This window comes from Eulemur rufifrons, chromosome 29, assembly GCF_041146395.1.
Source record: "Eulemur rufifrons isolate Redbay chromosome 29, OSU_ERuf_1, whole genome shotgun sequence".
NCBI lineage: Eukaryota > Metazoa > Chordata > Mammalia > Primates > Lemuridae > Eulemur > Eulemur rufifrons.
In genome coordinates, this window is record NC_091011.1 from 69,157,036 (window position 1) to 69,181,572 (window position 24,537).

The window sequence follows — 24,537 nt, forward strand, 5'->3', positions numbered from 1 at the left end:
TTGTCTTGTTCAAAGCCTATAGGCTTCTCACCATTTTTTGTTGCCGGTGGTTCATTTGAGGAAAACTGTAGTAGTTATAAACAAATTGTACTGATATAAAGGTGACCAACTCATCCCAGATTGCCTGGGAATGACCTGATTTTAAAACTAACACTTCCCCATCCCAAGATCCCCGAGTCCTGTGCAAGCTGGGATGGTTGGTCACCCTACCTGATACTCTCATCACCATGGTAAGGATGAAAATTTAATGGAATTTTACATAATTGTCTTTGAATGGCAAAGTAAAGCCGGGATAGATGCCTTTTGTTACAAAACTACGTGATATCATTATTATTTCTCAATAAAAATCAGATCTTGCGTTGTAAAAATTGTCTACTTTCTAAGATGCACCACAGGCTGTGGATTTGGCAGTGATCTTTCTACTGCTAGTAATAGATTATTTATATTAGTAGTAAAACTTCACTTAAACATTTCTTTCTTGTGAAATTTGATATACTTTGGGTCATTTGGGCTAGGGGCAGTTTATGTATATTATATGTCTATTCACAGTAGATAGTTGTTCATAGGCATTGCTGGATATTATTAATGTTTTATAAAGAGGCCCAGCATTAATTCCATAGCTTAAATAGGATCAAAGTTAATTTCTTATGTAACAGTAGGGGATGGGCATTCCAGGTCAGTGAGAGGCTCTGCTTGCTGCTGCCATGCAGATTCTTTCTGTTTGGTTTCTCCAGTATCCCTTAAGATGTTTCCCTCTGCTGTGGTCAAAGCTCAGTTGCTGCCAAGTGCAAAAAAGAAAGTATAGAGAGGGCACACCCAAGTCTTAAGGCCCAGGCCCAAAAGTGGCAGAAATAATTTCTGCTCTCATCCCTTCAGAGAGAACATGGTTGCATGGCTGAACCTAATCGCAGGGGAAGGCTAGGAAGTGGGATTAGCCTGGTGCCAGAACAATGGGGAAAATGGATTTGGGGAACAGTCTGCCCCTCCAGGCATTATTTAAATATGTGTCAGTACTTTTCAAATGTTTTTATGAAATGCAGAAAAATTATTGCCTCTCCAAACAACTTCTAAAGTTTTCTCATTTTTTTTTTGGTAATATTAGCTCCCATTGTCATCTGGTGATTTATTTGCATTTATTTAATTGTCTGCAACAATTAAAACTGAATTAATGTTAAAAATGGTATAAATGTGATAGAATCGTAAAACAATCCTTTTTACCCTGGGAGTTCCCAGTCATGTAGTCACAGAGTTTAACTGGGATCTTCAAATAGATTAATGTTCCAAAAAGTCAGCATTCCAAAATATATTTCAATATGTTAACTATATATATTAAATAAAATGAAGATGGAAAATATGATATGTGATGAAAGAGTTGAGGAGCTTAAGAGGTAAATAAAAAATTTTAGAAGGCCCTTGGAGGGAAACTAAGGAAACATACATAAAATTCCAGAAGCTTCCAGACTACGTGAATGTTAGTATATGGAATCTACCCAAGGTCTATATATTGAGAAAGGCTTGGATCAAACAACTGATGAAAAGAGCTGGATGTTAGCACATTTATTTTAATTGATTTTAGCCTAAATTCACATTGTAGGGTAATAAAAAGAAGTGATGTGATTTTATCATATTAGTGCATATTGAAGTAACTTTTCATGTTCCTTTTAAAGCTGTTATTCCATATAGATGAATATTTAATATATATCATATTTGATATATAATATTGTATATATGTAATCTCTATCATCTGTGTGTGTGAGTGTTTGTGCTATAGTGATCATGGAGTAGCATTATACTGGGTGCCCAGTAAAAGCTTTGTAACTATTTCTGGAGAAGTAATTTAGATTTACGCCCATTTTCACCTCCATATTCTATATGGATCATTTTGTTACCAGCAATTTTAAACCATGAGCATTTTAATGTTGATGTTTTTATGTGTATAACAACTTGCATTAAGATGCAAGTTCAGATCTTTAGTTTAACTAAGTGGCATGAGAATTCCTTTGTAATTTTATTAAATCTGACTTGTGTAAAGAGACCAATAACTGAAGATGATTTTCACATGCTAATAGATTATATGCTATAGCAAAACGTTGCTTTGTATTGCTACTCCAGCAGCTGCAGTTTCAAGTATAGTTACTACCAGCTACAATATCACCCAGTTTTTTCTAAAAAAATTACCAAAAGAAGTTCATGCTATTGACTCATTTAATCCTATATTTATTATTCCTATTGAAAATCACTAGACCTAATTCTATTGGTTTCCTTCCTGATTGAAAACATTTGAACCTAGGAAGCACAGTATTTCTTAAGACATTTGTAACTATTCATCATGGATATTAAAATTACAGTCATGCTGCATTGTGTGAGCAATGATTTTTTTAAAAAAAATCTTTACACATATGGTAAGCGGGTGACCAATGCTATCCAGATTTGAAGATGCTGAATGTTCTTATAACTAGTATTTGAAATTTTGATGTGTATTGCATTCGTTACTGAATATCAAGAATACATTTTTTTGCTGGTATAGAGTAAATTTAAAATGGGGTCTTTTGTAGAAGCACCCATCCTGTTTAGAATGATATAACAGATGCTGAATGTTCACATATCAAACAAAATGCCAGCTTTCTGTAAAAAAGAGGTGTCAAAAAGTTTCTTTGTACCTTTAACGCATGTGATTATGTAGTACAAAATGCCGAGTTTGTAAAATTTCTTGAATATACAGGCAAAAAAAATGAATAATTCAGAACAACTCATAAGTTCTACATTCTATTGTCCCTTTATAACGCAGGCAGAAGATAACAGTGCACTCCCAATAGAGCTGAATTTGCACAAGTTACACCTCTGAAAATGCCAGATGGTCTATGGTCTACTTTTGAGAGCTGTCACATATGTAAAGATTTGAAAAAAGAAAGACAGCTGAATGAGAGCAGTGGATCATTAAAGGGAGAGTCAGGGTCCCTAGGCATCACTTGTGTTTTAAGAAGCATTGTGTCATTTCCATATTAGCGTGCCTTTTTTTTTTTAAAGCCATACACAACTTTTACACAATAAGGAAATCTGTTTAAAGCCAAGTAGTTGTGATTTAATTGATCAGACGTTTTTGTTCTTTATTTAAAAATAAAATCATAGTTTCTGCTTGATTTTAATTGGAATTTTACTATAAGCTTCAAGTATACCCATAAAAAATTTTCAACAAAGTTAAATTTGATATCTATTGAGATAACTAATATATCTAGGGCTTATCCAGTTTTGCTTTGACTTATATACCGCATGCATCTGGCAAAATTATTCAAATAAGAAATTGTTTTAATATCAAAAAACTGGAGTAAAAAGATAATACTTCGTTATCTGACCATAATATAAACTATCGTAAAAATAATTAGGTGACAGTGAAACAAAAATAATGTACTATTATTTATCTGTAACAGAAATAGGTATCATTTTCAAGATTGAAATGTAGATAAATCATTAAGAATATGTTAGAATATCATTCCAGCTATACCCAGTATTCACAAATAGTCAATTTTGATAGTAAAAAAACGTCAAATCTGTCAATTTTAGAATTTGGTGGCAGGACACAATTGTCATTTACCACCATTATTTTTATTTATTGAAAATGTTTATTAAAAAGTAATTCTAAATTTATTTTGGATTATGGAATATTACAGAACGTTTTTGATTGACATGGAGTCTTCCCTAGCATTGGTCAATGACATTTCAACTTAATCAAGCTCTCAGATTGCTTGAATTATTCTTTTTAGAGAAAAAGTGGTACAAAATTTTCCATTTATTTGGTGAGATTACTGGAAAGTGCTTTGAAAAGAACACCAAATTAGGTTTAACTGTCTTTTTTGGCATCCTTTTAAATACATATGCATTACTACCTTTATGTTCAATAGCAGTCATTAGAATGTCATTCCAGTTGATACAAGAAGTTTCAGAAGCAGCAAATTAATCTCTAAATCAAACGATTGCATACCCATAAGAAATAGATCTTCTTTTGCAGATGCTTTGATTGTAGATTTTAGTTGTGAAAAGGGCATATATAGCTGCTAAACAGATTTGTACCTTTTAGACAGTTATTCCCCTTTCTTTATCACTTAAGAATTGAAAAACTGTAAGAGGATTTCAAATATTAGTTTTATAAATCAGATGTTAATGTTAGTAGAGTTTGTATGAAAACATGCTTTGGTTTGTTAAGTAAAAAAATATGAATATGTTCTTTTTCTTGAAACATGCACATTCATGAGTAGAATATTTTGGTATGTTAAGATGTTTTTCGTCATGGTATGTAGGATATGTGGACAAGAACTGAAGTAAACAGTGGTGTGCTAAAGACTTACCCAGATACAAACTGTCTTCTGTCAAAAATATGTACCAAGTTTTATCTAGTTCCCAGACTACAGATAATCAGTTTCTTTTAGACATTTATCAACTTTATGTATAACTGTTATGGCTTTGCATGCAATACTTTTTCTAAGTGGCAGAGTCATATGTAATTTACATTTCATGATTGTTCATAATCATAAACAAACAACTAATTAAAGCAGCAGTTTTAGATTTTGAAATTCCAGGAAAGCATAGAATAGTAAAATTTTCACAATGAATGTTTTTTGTTGTTGCTGAAAAACTATGATTTATAGCTTTGTTTAAGATCTATACAATGAAGATAAATGATGATTTTTGTAATAACCTCATTACTTAACCAATGTAAACAGATAACTTGTGAGGGGCATCAGCACTTTAAACTGCCCAAAACCAGAATCCATCTTGGCTGATTTAAATATAAAATGAATTTATTATCAGCACATAGGCTCTCCTAGAGTTATACAGCCAAGGATCATATCCATCCATTCAGCAGGGCTTCTCTGATGGAAACCACTGCTGCACCATTGGACCACCGTTTTGCTAGGAAGTGGACTTCAGAAGCTGACTCAACTGCCAAGACCAGTAAATGCCTCTCCACTGCCTGTGCGGAGAGGCTCCACTTCCCTGGTGTGGCTGACACCTTGCACTTGTCACTTCTAAATGCAAGCCGTAGTTCTGCTGGCAGAACTTAGATCACATACCTGCCCTCTAGCTGCAGAGTAGTATAGGATGTAATAGGGGAATTTACCAAAATCTCTGAGTATGTTCAGAAACGCCGGGCATACAAATGATGAATATTCATCCTGCTTGTTTTAGGATTCATTGTCCAAATAATCCTATTGGTTTGTCCTTCTTTGTATCATGCTGTTAAAATAGTCTCCTGTATTTTCACTTTAAGCTAAAAAAGTTTTGCTTATCCTACATGGGCATTTAATATATCTGGAATTTATTTGTATGAGGTATACATGCATATACATGCCCACACACTTACGTATTTGGGACCCTACTGTTCCATTGGTTTATATGTCTGTGTCTATTCCAACACCATACTGCTTTTGTTACTTTAATTTTATAGTAAGATTTCATACCTGGTAAGTCAAGTCCCAGAATCCTTTTTCTTCCTTAAAATTTCCCTGGTGGTTCTGAATTACTCTTCCATACACATGTTTGGAACAGTTTGTCAAGTTCCGTAAACAAGCCTGATAGAAATGTTATGAGAATTACATTAAATAATAAATTAGAGAGATTTATAATATTAACCAAATTAACATATTTATACTTTCTCCATTTACTTGGGTTTCTTTTATGCCCTTCAGTAATGTTTTGTAATTTTTGCCATAAAAACTCTGTCCATTTTTTCCTAATTTAATTCCTATATACTTGTAGGGTTTTTTTGTTTGTGGGCTTTTTTTTTTTCTTTTTTTTTTGCTGTTGTGAAGAAAGTTAATTTTTTCTTGTGTATTTGTTAATTGGTTACTGTTTGCATATGGGAATATTATTGATTTTTTATGTGGTTGATTGTGTATAAATCTTGCTAAATTCTTAGCTTTCCAGAAATTATAGTCTCTTACTTTATCCCCAGAGCATTCAAATCTGTGCGCATCTCAAAAATTTTATTTCTTCCTTTCCAGAATTCAGACCTATCAAAATTCTCTGTCTTGTTTCTTGCTTTTGCCAGGACCTCCAGTTAATGTTACATAAGTGGGATGAAGGTGGGCATTCTTTGCTCCTTTCTGGCCCAAATGGGAGTAATTCTAAAGTGCTGCTACTTAATTTTGATAAATATATTTTATAAGATCAGTAAGTTCTCTTGTATTCCTAACTTTTCATAAATGGTTAATTTTTTAAATCAAATTAAAGAATAAGTATAGAGAAGATTTTCTTCTCTGGCATTTAAAATGGAATTTAAAAAAACCACTGTATTTCTCTCTGTATTGTCCAGCTTTGAATATCTGAATTCATCATTCCTTTTCTTTTATTTCAAAAGATAATTGAGTAGTTTATTATTGGTAGTAATGAGAAAACACTGTTTGGTCTCTTGTACCCCAGCGTGTCCAGCACATAGAAAACAATGAAGATTTGCTGAATGAGTGTTAAAATACTTTTTCAGATTTCTAACTTACATTTCCTTACCAAAACCAGTATTTTTCTGCTCTTTTTTCATATCCTTGTGTAAAGTCACTTCTGATGACCCCACTTCCATTTTCCCTGCTGGTAAAGTATGCTTTCTCTATGTCTATGTTTGTATTTTTCTTTCTTTGTTGCCTCTCCAGTTTTAGTATCATGGTTAAAACCCCAAATCTCTGTTACTGAGTATATTTTCATTATTGTAAAATTTAATTTCTTTTTCTTAACTGTGTAAATTTTTTTCTTTCTTTTTTAGCCCAACCTCAGCGCTTGCCTCAGCTTCAAACTTCGGCGCAGGAACCGAGCGAGGAGGAAATAAGCAAGATAAAGAACGGCCACACGAGTCTGAGCAATGGAAATGGAATTCACCACGGGGCCAAGCATGTATCCGCAGATAATCGCAAACTTTCAGCACCTGTTTCTCAAAAAATGCATAGAAAAATTCAGTCCAGCTTGTCTGTAAACAACGATATCAGTAAAAAGAGCAAAGTAAATGCTGTCTTTTCCCAAAAGACAGGCTCTTCACCTGAAGGTAAGTTTGAGATGTATGCATATTTTATTTCACCAGATGTAAAATCATGTTCACTAGTAATTATTTGATCAAGCAAACATAATTGAAGAATCTTGCTTATCCTTCAGACAAACAGGAATTTTGGTAAAATGCAGCTTAACTTCCCCAAAGGAAAGCACAGGATAGAAAAGGAAGCATTAGCAGCTGACATCCTGCTTTTAGATTATCGTCTTCTCTAGTGAAGTCATTACTTTAAATAAACTGCTATACTTCTTTTTTTAATGCTACATTTAAAAATATGAATACAACATTTTGGTGGCATACATGAGTGTTGTGTGTGTGTGTGTGTGTGTGTGTGTGTATTTTTATCCCTCCCTGATGCAATATGTTATTCTATAGTTCAGAGATAAGATTACCTGCTTGTATTTTTGTCTTGCAAATCAGTTCTTAAATATGCCAAGCTAGGATGAGAAAAAGATTGGATAATTTTCATGCTTTTGCCAGGGAATGGGCCAGGTGATTTCTATGGCTTGACTGACCAGAATCTTCCAGCCACCACATTGCCACTGCCCCAGGCCATTCCAGCCTGACTGTGGTCTGGCCATTAGCTCCTCCTTTTCAGGCACTTAGCCTGCAAAACCAGGTTAAAGTCAGGTTAAATACTATGAACCTGAGAAAGTTTTTCTTTGTTGTAAAACAAATCCATGTGATGACAATTAACCTACAGACTCCTTTTACATGGTTCATTGTATTATGGTAAAAAAAGAAAAATCTCCCCTCATATTTAAGGTTCCCAATTTTTCACAGCATGTCTATGGTCCTCTGCTATTCCTCCTATTCCTCCTTTCCGCCCTTTACCAGTTCGTGGGCATCTAAAACCTTGAATCTGAGCTATATAGATATATCTCAGATATGTATAACCCTTTGCCTTCACCCTTCTATTCCCTTTCCCTTCCCTTTCTATTTTTGCCATGAAATCTTAAATAAGAGAAATTCTATGCAATGCCTCTGTGACGTTGGCCATGCTTATTCATAGACATAAATTGAGTTGTAAATAGGAAATTGTATCGAGAGTTACCAGGAATGAGTGGGAGAAAGGATATTACATTTTGGCTACAGGTGTCTCAAACTCCACTGAGGTAAAGTGTTAGGTTGATCAAATGATATGATAATAAATGGTCTGCATAGTTCCAGGTCAGTGACACTACTTTCCAAACTAATTAGATTGAAAGGGACTTGATTGACACTTTAAAATGAGTTTGACATGTAAGCTGCATGGTCATCTCTGAAGCATAGGTAGGCTGTTAACTAAACTGGCTCTCCAAGGAGTTGGGAAGGCAATGCAATTTTCTTTAGAGGATCTTCACTTCTAGGTGATTGGGTGAAATAATTGGATGCAATTGAAATCTACTTGTTTTATACATTTGAATTTACTTATTATGTCCCTAACCTCTTATTTTCCATTTGATATTTACTTATTTTAGTATTAAAGAATGGTAACATTTACATATCAATCCAACTTGAAATAGCTTATGGAATTTTTATAAAATTTTTCATTTTTCCTTGTTTTTAATACTGTGTCTGAATTTATTTCTGATGTAAGAATGCAGCTTCATAAGTAACATATGAAGGAGGAGGAAAATCACCAGTTTGTGAGTGAAATACAGTTCTGCCCTTCTTCTTCCTCTCTCTCTCCCTCCTTCTCCCCTTCCCCCTTTCTCTTTCTCTTCTTCCTCTCCCCCTCTCATGCACACACCCACACTATGGCCTACCACAAAGATCTGGATGAAGGAAGTTCCTTGTTAATCTGCTTTTATCCCAAAATATGTTCCAGATTGGGTTGGAGACATAATGGGTATGAAGTATAAGTAAAAATGTCTAAACATATTGTACAAAGTCCTATCCATAACTTCACCCTTAAGTCTACAGAATTTCGCCAATTTTAGATTCCTTTCATTGTAATTGCTGAAATCTAGATTAAAATTCCATTGTCCATATTTTTCCCAAAGTTAGATATCATGATAAATTTTGTCACTATTTAAGGTTATGCTCTAAAATTTTGTTGTTTCTTTTGACTTTCAGTTTTGAAGTTAAGTTTTTTCTCTGGCAATGTGCTAGAATAAAAAACAAAAATAAAGCAAACAAAAAAAACCCCTACCAAACTGATAGAAAATTAAAAGGAAAAACACTCTGAACTCTGCCGCCAGCTTGCTGGGGGACTTGGGTTTCTGTGGGCCTCCTTTTTCTATGAAATGAAGAGTTTGGATTAAATCATTTTAAAAATTAAGTTCAGTGTTGAGAGTCTGTGATTCTCCTTTTACAGAAAAGCTGCTTCACTCTCAGGGCAGGTCTCTTGCTCTACAAAATACGTGATCCCTTGTTGAGGAGAGACCTAAAACCTGCTGCGCAGAACAGGGCAATGGCAGAAACAGTTTTGGTGAACTGAAATTGCACCTGAACTTCAGGAGGCCTATATGTCAGAACATTAGGCCTTGAACAGGCTTGATTTGCTATGAAAATAAATAAAAATGGTTAGAAATTATTTTTACAAAAGCAGTAACAATGGGAGGTGGGATTTAATAGCTAAGAGTCTTTGGCCATTTGTGCTGCTATAACAAAATACCTGAGACTGGGCATTTGATAAAGAGAAGAAATTTATTCTCTCACAGTTCTGGAGACAGGAAAGTCTCAAGATCAAGGTGCTGGCAGGTTCAGTTGTCTGGTGAGGACCACTGTCTGCTTCCAAGATGGTGCCTTACTGCTTCGTCCTGTGGAGAAGGGGAACGCTGTGTCCTCACATGGCCGAAAGCAGGTCAAGAGGTCAAAAACTGTGTGAAGCCTCTTTTATTAGGATCTTAATCTTATTCACAGGTGAGAAGCCCTCATGGCAAAATCACCTCTTAAAGGCCCCACCTCTTAGTACAATCACCTTGCACGTTATGTTTCAATGCCTGAATTTGGGAGAGGTTACATTCAAACCACAGCCCGAGGCTTTTTTCAGTTTACCATTTCACATTTTTTGGAAGTCTTCATCATCTGCTCTACTGACAGCAAATGAGCAAACAAGTAGCAAAATAATATAAACCCCAAACCTCAAAAGCAGCTAGCCATGCCCACTTTGACAATGTGTGTTAGGGTCCTACCTGGTGCTTGTGGTTGTGATTTTTGTATTATACATAAATAATACCCACAACGAGAGGGCCATTTTTCTGGTTCAGATGATGGAATTAAATATTTAACTATTTCATAGTGTTTGATTAAGAGCACTGAGGGCCTCTTTGCTCTTCCAGACTAACTTTGGAAAACACTGCTAAGATGTGAGACCACTGCTTATATAGCGGTAAGGACTGACCCAGCTATGTGATTGCGTCTGTGGGTTGATGAGATGTTTTAATATGTCTTTAGCTGTGGGTCACCTAAGGCCTGAGAGCAAATGGGCCTGCACTTCAGCAGACTCCTTTTAAGCTATGTTGATTCATATAGTTAGAGTGGCTTCTATGCGCTACCTGCTTCTCTCTCATAAACTCATTTAATTCTCCCAACGGCACTACAATTCTATGAATTATGTGCAATTATCTAATTATAAGTGAGTAAACTAAGGTACAAAGAAGTTAAGTGAAGCTGCTGAAATCAACTGGTGCATGGTAAAATTGAGATTCAAACCCACACGTTCTGGTTTGCACATTCTATGCCTCCTAACGTTTATGCTATTTTTCCTTATTAAAGTTTTCTGAGAAAAACATAATTTACTGGCCAATTTCATCATCACATTGGATGTTAATAGTGTTACAGCTGCAGGTCAGGCAGGGATCTTACTAGTATACATTTGCCTTCTTAACAAAATTTTACACACCAACTCTCACATCTGTGTTCTCTGTTGTTTTCCTTTTTCTACTAAATTGTAAATTCCTGAAAAGACCAGACTGAGTCTGAATGAATTTTTATTTTTAATTTATAGTGGTGCCCAGCCTAAAAACTTCATAGAGTGTTTCATGAGCTAATAAGTGATATGACTCTTTATTCCAAACCACTTTATCCTACTCTTCCTTGAAACTAGCACTGGAAAAGAAAATGTGTGCTCATATTCGCTAAAACATGTTCGTTTAAAAAATCCCATTTTTTCAACAGAGGGAAAAAAATAGCCATGTGGGAAAATATTGCACATTTTATTTAAAGGTTATTAAATTAATAGATTTCTACTTGTTTTGTATAATTAAATATTTCCATACATACTTTAATTTTCTGATTGCATCATTCAGGTGGAGAGTTTTAAGACTAAATGTTTAAGATTCTTGACCTTTGAAATAATTATAGTATAATTTAGTATCATATAATATTCAAATTGCCAAGGGTTTCCATTATATTTGAAGACACTTTTCTTATCACAGGAGTGGTAAATCCTAATGTGTTTTAGGTATGCCAGTTACAGCTGTATATTTTTGTAAAAATTAAGTTTCAAGAAAAATATTTTTAAAGAGATTTTATACTTTTCAGGAATTTTGGATGGTTAGTTTATACTCCATATTTTATAATCTAGATTTAGTATTTATAAAGAAATACATACCCAATCCTAGCATGTCATTGAATATAAATGCTGAACAATAAATGCCTTGTGTATATAGCAATAACTAGGATCATCTCACTGTTAATCACATAGAGGAAGTATGGTCTGGTGATTCAAGCACAGGCTCTAGAACTGGTCTGCTTGGAGTCAAATACTGGCTTTTTCACTGACCAGTGATGTGTCCTTGGGCAGGTTACTTAACCTCTTTGCGCCTCAGTTTCTATGTACCTACTTCATAGGATTATTATGAAGAAAGGGTTGAGTTGAGACTGCTCAGTGCTTAGAAAATGGGCTGGCCCAGATATAGTATTTGATAACTGTCAGCTGCTGTTATGATCATCATTATTAAGGAGCACAGAGGGCTCAGGAATGTTAGCTTCCTGGAAAAGACAATGCCTGGATGAGGACCTGAAAGATCAGGCAGAGTTAGGTTAGGGAGTTGAGAATAGAGGGAGGCATTCAAGGCTGAAGGAGCTTTATGAATTAATGTATTTTGCTCAGAGAACCATAAACAGTTTGCTGTTCTGAGAACCTAAATTAGGAGAGATGAGACTAGCAGGTAGGAAAGGAGCAGTCCAGAGGCAGCCTGGGATGCTGTGTTCTTCTGAAGCTATAGCCAAGATCCATATGTTTTCTCTGAAGGACATTATTTCATATCCCATATATACTTTTTTGAAAAATTATGCTTTCTTTTCTCTCCATAATACAAAAATTCCATGGTTGCAATTATGTAGAACCAGGGTGCCTTGTTACTTGTAGTAAATACTGTTATATATTAACCTACACTGCACTCTGCACTCTGATTGCCTTTATAGGCTTTTTGTACATTAATAATGAACCATTACCATACATACAATGATGAATTGGTTTTAGACTTGTCGAGCTTGGGATGCTAACAAGCTCTGCAGGAGACGTTTGGACCTATGCATGGACTGAAGCCCAGTTCTAATTTTACTGGTTCTTTCTGCTTTCTTTTCTTTAAACTATTCTTTTGGCTTCTGACCTCTATGACCTTTCTTTTTTTCCTTTTTAGGCTCCTCTTCCTCCCCTTTTGGGTGCATTTTCCCATTGCATTCACTGTGTAGCGTTTCTCACACTAGACCAGAGGGCTAGGGCATACTCCCCAGTAGGAGGCATTCAGCCATGGTTCTCTAGGAGACAGTCTGGGTGGGACACAGAGCTTTCAAACAGGACTCAGCAGGATTGGACAGGACAGTTTGAAAAGCCCACTAAGTGATTCAGAGATGCCCAGCCCCCTCCTTCCTTGCAAATTACTGGTAAAGTGGTAAAAATATCTTTCTGGACCTTACTACTTCCCCTTCCCTTATCATCATCTGCAAACCCTGATCCAACTCCTTGCACCTGGAATTGTGCCTTCACCCCAGTGCTTAGAGGTGTCTGCACGCATCGTTAGGTGACACCACTGAGTGCCTTCATTTCTTCTCTCTCCTCAGCCTGGAATGTTCTCATAACTCCCTTTGCCTTCTTGACCTCTACACATTTCTTTTCATAACTCATCTTAGGCATCATCTCCTGATGCCCCATTTTGGGTTAATTGCACCTCTTTGACGTTTTCACAGCACCCTTGGGGTACAAAATAGTATAAATTTCAGTATAGAAATTTATGTGTGTTACTGATTTCCTGTACTTGTGTGTAATCTCATTGCAGGCAAAGACTCTGTCTTACTCATCTTTTAATTTCCAGTATACTGCCTAGTGCCTGGCTTACAAGAGTCCCTTAAATGTGGAAGTGAGTAAGGAGTGTAAATTGGAGGACATAGGTACTTGTTCTTTAACATTCCATGGACATCGGGGCTGAAACTGCAGGAATGGTTGACATCCTCAAGGGAGAGAATATGAAGAGATAAAAGGGAGTGCGAATACTTGAACTAAAAAAATTACAAAAAAAGACACAGTAGAGGAGGACTGGAGTGCAGAACTCCTGCCTGCCAGCTGCGTCAAGTTTCTCATTGTTCCGTACGGTTTTCATACAACTACACGTTCCCAAATCCTGAAGCCAGGAAAAAAGTTAGAAAGGTAAAATCGAAATTGAGTCGGTTGTTCTTAGTTTCGTCTGAATTGTAAAATCTTGTATTCATTTATTTCCATAAAAAACGTCTGTTTTGTAGTACTTCCATAATTGTAGAAGTACTACAGTGGTATTTTAGTGGAAGGACAATAATAGGACTTCATGATGTGACCATGGTGTTATAATCAGAGCTTCCAGAAACAAATTTTCTGTGACTTTGGCAAGATATGTCACCTGCATTCCTCAAAATACTTAATTTGCTTGGATGATATTTTGTTTTGTTCTGTTTTTTTCAGGCTCAGTGCCTTCCATTCCATGTCAGAATAATGGTGTGGGAGAAAGGTTTAGAATTCTGCTTTCCAATGCAGTATTTGATAGTACTTTGGAAAATAAGATTTTAACAAATTTTGCTGCTCAGCCAGCACACTAAATGGAACAGTAGTAATACAGTGAGGTGTGCATGTGGCAGCGTAGCCATAATCAAAGCTGACTATATAAAAATATAAATTACTCTCCACATATAAATCATTGCTTTTTGTTTACTTGAAATATTTAATCAGCTCTTCTTAAAAAATTAAAGCAATTATCCATCAGAAGTATTTATAAGTAGTAGTAAGTGTTTCTGTGGGCCAAAAGTAAACATTTAAATACATTACCTTTAAAGCTTAGGGAAATAGGCTAACTATGTAATTTGTATTCTCACACCCATCCATTTGATGAGGAGCAAAGAAAAGATTTTCCAAGGTTCTGAAAAATATATAACTTAACATTGAAACTTAGAGACAACTCAAAATGTGCCTCGCATCTCAGAGGTCTTTTATAATAACCAATAGCCTTGCAGACCATCGTATTGAAGAGATAGAAGTGTCAGCTACATATGGACTCCGCTTCCTTCACTTTTTGTTTTTGATTTTATAGACAGGCTATCTTAGGCCTCTGCTCTCGCAATTTATATTAGCTTAGCATTCACTCTGGAGGTGGGTGGAGAGGAAATGAAACAATGGAGATACAGATAGATTGGCCAGGAAGCTCTGGGGTGTGGGGCTGTTGGATGAAGAGACTATTTAGAAACCAGGTTTCAGAATAATAAGCTAAATGGAAAGAATTGAATAACTCTTATGACCCTATAAACACATCAAGGGGTTTTTTTAATATACAGTGATGAAAAGTTTAGGTGATTTTTTTTTTGTTTAAGGTCAAACAATAATATGTAGGCACAGCAGCCAGGCTGGAGATGAAAGTTTGCTTTCAGCCCAAGTTATGCCAAGGGCAGGCAGTCGAGGACCCAAAGGTTTTCTTTAGGGGTTTAGGACTGAATGAGGGGGTTCAGGCCCAGGGGTAAATCTGGGTAGAACTGGAACAGCAGTCAAATATGCATTCTGAGCATATTTGTTTCCATAGGTGGGAACAATTTGGATATGTTTACATTTGGGTACAAAAGATCCAGGAGAGATAAGTTAGAAAAGTTTGAAGATACAAGAAGGTAGTAATGATACCTTCTTGACAGGCCAGCATAGCTTTATCTAGAGTTCAATACACTGAAATAAGTGACTGTACTTGCATTAGGCAAAGCAAGAGAATTGAGCAACCAGAGCATTTGCTGGTTGTTGACCTCAATGGCTCTGCTCTGTATGGGTTGTGTGGTTGATTAATCTTAGAAGATTTCTGAGTAATTTCTATGGAATGTCTTGGTATGAAGAAATGTAACCTTTGGTGATTAAAAAGCCTATCTCTAGTCCCCACTCCTACCTCATTCCATGAGCATTAATTGCATTTTAACAAAAAGGCATTGGCAGGGGCCTGTAAATCTGTGTTCCAAAAATCTGACTCTTGTGTTTTGGACCACAAATTGATGGAAGTTCATAGCTTCTTATAGTCGATACTCATAAGGCCCTTAATTGAATTTAATTATAGCTTTTATGCATAGTATGAGAAATAAAACAAAACAAATAGGTAAAAAAAAAACCAAAGAGAAGAAAAGGATAGGAAAGCTGATTAGGAAAACCATTGCATAATCCAGAAAAATAGAAAACAGTAGGTTAATTTTAAAATATATTTAAAGTAAATTTGTGTTTTAGTATGTCCTATTCATCATTAAATTTGTGTCACAAGCAATGGCTTGAAATGGCTAACACTTAAACTTGGTGGCGCACATTTGTTGTCTCAGCTACTCTGGAGGTTAAGGCAGGAGGATCCCTTGAGCCCAGAAGTTTGAGGTTGCAGTGAGCTGTGATCATTCCACTGCACTCCAGCCTGGGTGACAGTGAGACCCTGTCTCAAAAAAAACAAAAAAAAAAAAAAAAAAAAACATGGATTTTTGATTAATTGTGATAGTACCTTACACAGTGATTCTTATCATTTTTGGTTTCATGGGCTTCTTTAAGAATCTGACAAAAGTTATGACTTTTGTTCCTCCAAGTTTTTATGAAAGGTGATGAAATCTTATTAACATCATGTTATTCTTGGAGGTGAACAAAGAGATTGGATACTTTCAGATATCATATTCTAAAATCAGATGTCCTTAAGAACTTAAGAAGGAGGGGCCTAATGAGTCCTTGTAAGGTTTTTGATTTGAGGTAAGAAGCCTGTGTCAGGCTTTGAGCTGATGGCTGACATGATGTGCTTTACCATTTTTAAACATCATCTTGCCTTTTGTGCTGAAGGTAGACTCTAAATACACAAGGGCAAGGAAGGGAGACCTGCTGTGATACTATTACAGTGATTCAGATGGCTCATGATAGGGTTGGATTAGGGTGACAGTGGTGAAGGCGATGAGATATTGTTGCATATGGATGTATTTTGAGGACAGAACAGGATTTGCTAAAGAATGGGATTTTAGTGTGAGAGAAAGACAGGGATTAAGGATGACTCCAAGTGTTTTGGCCTGAGCAGTTGAAAGTATGAAGCTGCCATTAACCAAGGTGAGAAGACTGTGGGAAGAATAGGGTTTGGGTCTTGGAAGAAGATAGGTTTGGTTTTGAATATGTTAGATTTGAGCTGCCTATTTTATATATATATATATATATATATATATGATATATTTATATATGTATGTATATATATAAGCTGTGGTGTGGAATAGGTGGTTGGATAGGGGAGGCTGGAGTTCAGAGGAAAGGTCTGCAGCTTGAGATACATTTTGTGAGTCATCAGGGTACAGAATGTACAATAGATAGGATCGCCTAGGGCTGGGGTTCTCAAGTCTGGCATCTGGGTATTTGGAGTAAGAGCTTCAGGGCAAAGGGAGCAGGAAGTAAATACAACCCTGGGCTTTGGCTCAGAGATTGTGATTCACTTGGAGTGGAGTGAGTCCGAGGCCTTAGCATCCTTCAGAAGCTCCCCTTATGATACTGATAGGAATGCAGAGCTCAGAACTACTGCCCAGAAAGAAGGTAAAGTGCAGAAGTATTGTAAAAACTGAGCCCTGGGCCACTCCTTGAAGGAAAGATCAGAAAATAAAGAGAAACCATGAAAAAAGTGTGGATGAGTAGTCAGTGATGGTGCAAAGTGTTAAAAGGGAGGGAGTGTGATCATGTGTCAAAGGCAGCTGAGGAGTCCGAGAAGATGAATGAGGAGTGACCATTGAAATTGTCATATGGACGTCATTGGTGACCTTCATACTTCTGGTGGTGTGATAGGGTCAGAGGGTGATTGAGAGGGATTCTAGAGAGAATGGGAAGAGAAAAATTGAAGATAGCAAGTCTGTGTTACTCTGTGCAAGGAGTTTTCCTAAAGGGGGATGGTTTTAGAGATGGGATATATTGGTTGCATGCTGTTGAGCTGACAGAAGGCCGATGACACAGGAGGACGATGTTCTTAAGTAGGCATGAGGAGAGGTGATCCAATGCAAAGTGCCCTGAATGTTGTAATTGTGTGTATGTGTCTTATCATCCTTCTCAGATTTTAGATCATTAAAAGAAAGGAGCCATGCTTGGAGGACATTACTTTTTACAGTGACTGCTTTCGTCTTACACATATGAGGGACTTTCTGTTTCTTTAACTGGAGATTTTTCAAATGGCCAGTAGGATTTGGCATAGTAGATTTACAAGTTTTGAAGACCTTCTACCTAAGAAAAGATTTTATCATTTGGAATGATGGTAAATGTGCTAAAAGTTTCCATTCATTTTAGAAGGATTTCAAAACATTTCTTAGTTACAGTAATAGCACTAGATACTGTAATGCTACAATTCAGAGGAAGACGGTTTTGGGAAAAGATACAGAATGTGCAGGATGTTTTGAATCTTCTGACAAAAACTGGCTAATGACTCATCAGTGTCTTGTAGTTTATAAAGGGTATATAGAGATAAATAGTATCCAAGTATTATTCATTGAATATAATTTTTGTCTTCAGCTATTTGAGATAACCATCCTATAGTAAAACTTCATCTCAGATGCTTGTAATAAATCAAAATATTTTCTTTATATTTTGTATTTCACTTTAGCCTGAATTTTACTTTAGCTAAAGTATTTTCCCTTCTGAAAAATGAGTTGTATTTTTGAGGGTGGAAGAATAAGTATATTTAAATCAGCTATTGAAGTGAAGAAATGTACTGATGTGTAATACATACCTTAATTCATGTCCAAATACCGTGTGGTCTGTTATTAGAAATCTGCAAGAAGGAGAATGTTTTAAATTTTAAGCTTAGCTGGACTACATTCATGTTCCTTTGTCTTTAACTGAAACTATTTTTTATGATACTATATTCTGTATTTTTTTATTATTGTATTTGATGCCTTCATAATTTTCCTGCTTTTTCCCTCAGTGTTTTATTACTACATTCTTTCGATTCCTTTTTTCGTGTGCCCCCACTTCTATTTCTGCATGCTCAAAACATCTATTGTTTTCCTCACTAAATGGACACTAAAATATTTCAGAATAGAGAATTTTCATATTGGAAGAAAATTAACTTTGAACATGGAGTTTTTAAAAAAGAAGAGAAGATTCTTCAGGAGTAGGAACAAAAGGTGCCTTTCCTGGTGAGGAGCATGTTTGTTTTGTGCTATAGTAAAAGGACCTTCCGTCTTTGCAGATCTGGCCTGCCAGGTCCAGGGTTTTAGTTGTCTGATTTTGGTCATTACTCCAAAGTGCACATTCTATTAACACATCTCTGTCCGTCTCTGTCCCGCACCTCTCTCTCATAGCTCCTTCCTTTCTTCCCTTGTTTATTTTTCTTACTTGTGCTCCCTCCCCTCTCCTTACCTGTTTCAGTTGAAAATTTTGCATGATTCCATTCAATTATAAATTACAACTTATGGGAACCCAAATAGCAGTGATTCATGACATTTTCAAAAATTAGACTTTAATACTTTTTCAGTTATTTTTATTCTTAGTTTGTATCTTTGTGAGTATGGGTATGTAGCTTAAAAGAAATAGCTCCAGAAATCTCTTATCTAAGACCCAAGACTTTTTCCACAATGATTTTTTTCTAGATTGAATTAGATTCTCATGTATTTGAGTTCATTTCTATTCTTTTAGAGTACATAGCGGTTTGTTGGGGTTTTTTTAAATACATTCCCAAATGACTCCCCCCTCTCTGACTCCCAAAACTAATTGATGTTACATAGAAATACTTGTTTCTCTTAGAAATGTTTTCATTTTTCTAAATACTTAAATATAGTGTTAAACTATTACAGTTTTGAGAACCTTTTATAATTAATATGTATAATTCTCAACTAGTATAGGGTGAAATAGGATAGAGGAGAGCTCATGGTATAAAGCTGTCAAATTTCTGGAAAACCCTTGCAAGATGAATTTTTTGTATAGAAGGTTTAAGTTGACTACCCTAGAAGCAATTTGAAAGATTTACTTATGACCCTCTAGCTCAGGGGTCTTTAGCTTTGAGGAGTTCATGACTTCGATGAGAAAAAATAATCAACTTAATTTCATTAACCTTGTAACTTAAAATGAAATTTAGTATTTCTCTCAATTATAAATGTAGACAATAAACCTCAGTAGCATTAGTAGTACCTGTGACTTCGTCCCTGATATTTTAATATCTGTAGGACAGTTATTGCAGAAATCATGAAATATTGTTTGTGCCAATCACCACTTTATTTATTTTTTTTTTTTTGAGACAGAGTCTCACTTTGTTGCCCAGGCTAGAGTGAGTGCCATGGCGTCGGCCTAGCTCACAGCAACCTCAAACTCCTGAGCTCAAGGGATCCTCCTGTCTCAGCCTCCCGAGTAGCTGGGACTACAGGCATGCACCACCATGCCCGGCTAATTTTTTCTATATATATTTTTAGCTGTCCATATAATTTCTTTCTATTTTTTAGTAGAGATGGGGTCTCGCTCTTGCTCAGGCTGGTCTCGAACTCCTGAGCTCAAACGATCCGCCCACCTCGGCCTCCCAGAGTGCTAGGATTACAGGCGTGAGCCACCGCGCCCGGCCGCCAATCACCACTTTAAAATTATAGTAGTTATCAGATGCTACTTTATCTTGTTGTGAATGTGTTTAAAAAGCAGCATACATTTATTCCACCTCAGCTTTTAATATTATAACTATTTTGACGTAATTGTTTTTCTTCAAAATCTTATGCATTTTATTTTACAGATTTAAAAATATTTTGTGTCCATGGCCCACAGAATAACCTCCACAAATACTAAAACTAAAAATGCTGTACCCCTTTGCATCCTAAGCATTCTTTATGGTAAAAAACAATTTCTTTTGTAACATAGCTGTTTTGTGAATTTACATTTCTCTGTGCAGTTTTCACAATGCAGACAACACAGATTTTTTTTTAATAGCTTTGTTTGCTCATATTATATTGAAATGATAATAAAGGACATATCCAAATTTCCACCTTAAAAAAATTATATTAAATAGTAAATTAGTAAGTAACTGTTGTTTTCATGTTTACATTTTAATGTCATACTTTTCCCAATACATAGTCAGCAATGCCAAGATACAGAAGAATGGAGAAAATTAACTTCATAATTTTTGTCTGCTACAATTTGGGAAGTCTTAATTTAACTCTCCATAAATAAGTACAGGAGAAAACACAGGAAATGCTTCGAAATCAACAACCTGGTAGCACATTTTTTTTCAGGGCTCTTAGGCAAATCTTCCAGTGGGATTTGAATTGATATGCACCGTAGTGTGGCTTCGGGCCCCCTTCCAAGCACAGGACCCTGGTAATTTGTGCTGGTTTCCCTTCCTCTTGTACACTTGATGGAAGGGATAAATGGAAGGTGGTAGGCATCCTCTCAAGTGAATGTAGGAGGCAATTAGAAGAATAAAATAGAATAATTATAAAACAGTTTGCTCAGGGAAATTAACAATGCTCCTTATTTTGAAGGAGAAAAAAATATTCATACCAATAAATAGTGGTTGTCTCTTAGAAGACTGAGAAATCCAGGAGTTTGGGGGAAATGTGAAGATAATTGAAAGAAAAGAGAAAAATGGATTGATATACTAGTTTTCCAAAGACATATTAAATCTGCCTAAATTTCTAACGTTACTTCTCTTGGGAAATCAAACTGGAGGAACTGGACCTCTTGGGGAATAACATCCCCATAACATAACATAATTTAAAGTTGACACTAGAAGTTGAAGTTTATTTTTTTCCTAATAATTATGCTCAGTGAGGGATGCAGCAATTGCATTTTGGAATGACAGAAGAATAGTTATTTAAGAAAGAACATTTCAACATCTGTGGTAGATATCTCCTAGAAAATGTGTTCCATGGAGTGACAGGAGAAGTTAAAGTAAAACCCAAAGTCATCTTTACCTCAGGCCACACAGATGAATTGCATCAGGTCAACAGGTGTGTCTGAAAGGCCAGCCATGTGCCAAGGCCTGTGTGCTAATGTATATAGAAGAATTCTGTTTTATTTTTTAATCAAGTGCCTTTGATTTTTTTTTTTTCTGTTGCCTTAAAAAAATACATTTCTAGTCAGAAATAAGTATGAACCTACTGGCTCTTGAATGCCAGTTGACTACAAAAAAATATATACGATATATACGTGTGTGTGTGTGTGTGTGTGTGTGTATTTAAAACTGGCCTCCATACATTTTTACCCCCTTTCCAGATTTGTGTCTTTTGGTGAAACTTCTAACTTGCTTGTGACCCTGTCATTCTGGCATACCTACCTTTTAGAACCCAAAATCTGTCTTTTCAACTTCTGTCACTACCAGGGAGCTGAACACTACTAAGGAAACCCTGCTGACCATAAAAATCTCTATCACTGCACACGTGTGGTCTCAGGTCTCAACTGGATTCTCAGAATCCTGCAGCAGGTCTTTATTCTGTCCCAGATTCATGCAACAAATCATGCTTGACCGCTTGCTCCGTGGCCGACACTCTTCTAGGTACTGTACTTGGACACAGCAGCAAACCGCAGAGACAAGCAGGCCTGCCTCTCCCATTTTCCACAGTGGCTGTCTCCTTGTGTTGCTACTCTCTTGAAAGAAACTCTCTGCAACTTTGCCTCACTCTCCGAGGGGAGAAGTGGCCATCGGCTTTTCCCCACAGTCCCTCTACCCCAGGCCTTACAAAGTCACCTAAACCGGAAGCTGTTTTACCTTGCACTTCAAAGGAGGAGAAGCCCGTCTTCCTGTTGTAGCTCACATCCTGTTTCTGCAGATCTGTCGTCAACTCACGCCAGCCAGTAGACCCCTTCCTACTCTGAGAGAGTTTCAACTCTCCTCCTATCTACAAGTGTATGTGCGGTGGTCGTGTGTGGGTGCGTGTGTCTCTCCTGGCTTCTGCGTCCCATCGTAGTTTTTCCTCACGTTTCTCCCTCTCTTCACAGATAGATTTCTGGAAAAGATATCTGCATTCGTGGTCTCTGCTTCTTCACTTTCCAGTCCCTCCCCAGCTCACTGCTATTCATTTACACGCTTCATACATCACTGAGATGTCTCTGGCCAAACAGAGTATCGGACACAACCTCCTTGAGATATTTTTCTGTCTTGCTTCCACGGCACCGCCTTCTTCTAGAATTTCTACTCCCATGTTCGCTCTCCAGGCTCCTCTGCCAGCTCTTCTTCCTCAGTCTTTTCCTTAAATGTTGTTGTTCCCTCTCATCTCTTCTCTTCTTCACTGGGTACATCCTCCCTGGGCACCTGAATAATTTTAGTCACAATGAGAGTTTCGGCCACCTTTACCCCCCAGTCCAGGTCTAACTGCCTTCCAGGCCCCAGAACAGTGAGTATCTTCAGCTGCCACGTGAACATCTCCATTTGAGTCTCCTCAGACTTAACATGTCTCCCATTCAGCATATTATCCTTTAAACCAAACTACTTTTCTTCCTTGGTAAATGGCTCCACCATCCAGGGGTGGGTCACACTTGACTCTTCTCTCCCCATCACTGCCTCATCCAGTGTCTTATCTACTCATGCTAATCCTACCTCCTTTGTATTTCCTCAAAGTCATCCTGCCTGACCTCACTGACACTCTATTATTATATATTATGCAGTGCTGTTCCTGCGGCCTCGTTTTTGACATGGGAAATTGAAGGCGTTTTACCTGATTTCTCCAGCTCCAACAATATGGAGCCACTTGGATCTCTAATGCTATCATATTCTTGTATTTGTGCCTTTGCATAACTTTCCCACTGGCCGGAACAAACTTTGCTTTTTTTTTTTTTTTTTCACCTAACATACACTTCTCTAAGGCACAGCTCAGGGACCACCCCAACGTCCTCCCTTTACCCTGTGCTATCTCCCACCCCTAGTAGAGCTCCATCTTACAAGTCTGAATTGGATATTAAATATTTCATCCGTCTGTGCCTCAGTTTCCTCATCTGTAAAATGGGACCAATAATAGCATCCATCTTACAAAATTGTTGTAAGAGTTTATGTAAGTAAATATTTGTAAACTGCTGACAGCAGTGGCTGGAACATAGTAAACACTATATAAAAGGTTGCTACATAAAAATAGAAATTAATACAATAAAACATGGAGACAGTATATCTTGGTAATGAGAAAAGCCTTTGGAATCACACAGACCTAAATTCGAATCCCGGACCTTCGGTTACTAGCTTTTCACCTTGGATCATTTATATAAACTTCTTGAACCTCGGTTTCCTCATCTATAAAATGACCCAGATGGCCACATCATGACTTTGATGCACAGACAAGGGCTGTGAGTCACTTACCATCTTAGTGCTCCTGATCATCCTTGACCCCCGGTCCCATGGGTTTATCTGAATCACAACCATTCCCACACTGTATTGTAATTATATTTTTATTTCACTATACATTGTGTTCCTTGAGATTCATCTCTGCGGTTTAGTCAGTGTCTGGCATGTAGCCAAATGCTCATGAAGTTTTGTTAAACGAACATTTAACCACCAAGGCCTCGTGTCTGGGTTCCTATGCTGGTCAGGAATGAGGACTCTATTACATTTTTTTCCACTTCCTATAAACTGGCCACTTCAGAAAGTCTTCTGTGGCTAATACCACGTGACTCGTGCCTTCTATGGACCAGAGAACACAGTTTGTACTCTGACCATTGCCTGTTGTTTATACGAAGCCTACTTTCTGGGCCCACATTCAATCTCTGCAACAAGGCAGTCAGGGCCTGTGTCCTCATGGGTCCTGCACAGCACGGCCATCTGCTCCTGGGGCTCAGCCAACTTATAGTCAACTTATATTCAGCATTAATTAACGTTCCATTGTGCTTTGAATATTGCATTAAACCAGTAATGGCCTCATTCAAGGCAAAAAGAAAAAAAAAGACTCTGAGCTAGACTGTAAAATCTACTGGTTATAGGTAGAGTCTAGATTCTAGGTTATAGATAAGTTTCTAGATTTTTAGTGCTTGAAAAGAACTTGGAGATCATTTTCCCCTTCATTGTGTGCCTGTCGACACAGAGTGAAATGACTTGTTCAAGATTACTCAGCCAATTAGGGACAGAGCTAAGACTAGAAAGCCAGCTGTAATTTTCCAGTATCACGGTCCTCGTAAATAGGGTACTACCTGGCTGTGC

General features: G+C 36.8%; 1 protein-coding gene across 1 annotated transcript in view; it reads left to right on the forward strand.

Moving 5' to 3' along the window:
* The window catches only part of MDFIC (MyoD family inhibitor domain containing), an 81,021-nt gene that overhangs the window by 46,078 nt on the left and 10,406 nt on the right, over positions 1 to 24,537 (forward strand). The window contains exon 3 of the mRNA XM_069462094.1: positions 6,752 to 7,027. Within this exon, the coding sequence (XP_069318195.1) occupies positions 6,752 to 7,027 (276 nt within the window). The remainder of the gene's footprint in view (positions 1 to 6,751; positions 7,028 to 24,537) is intronic.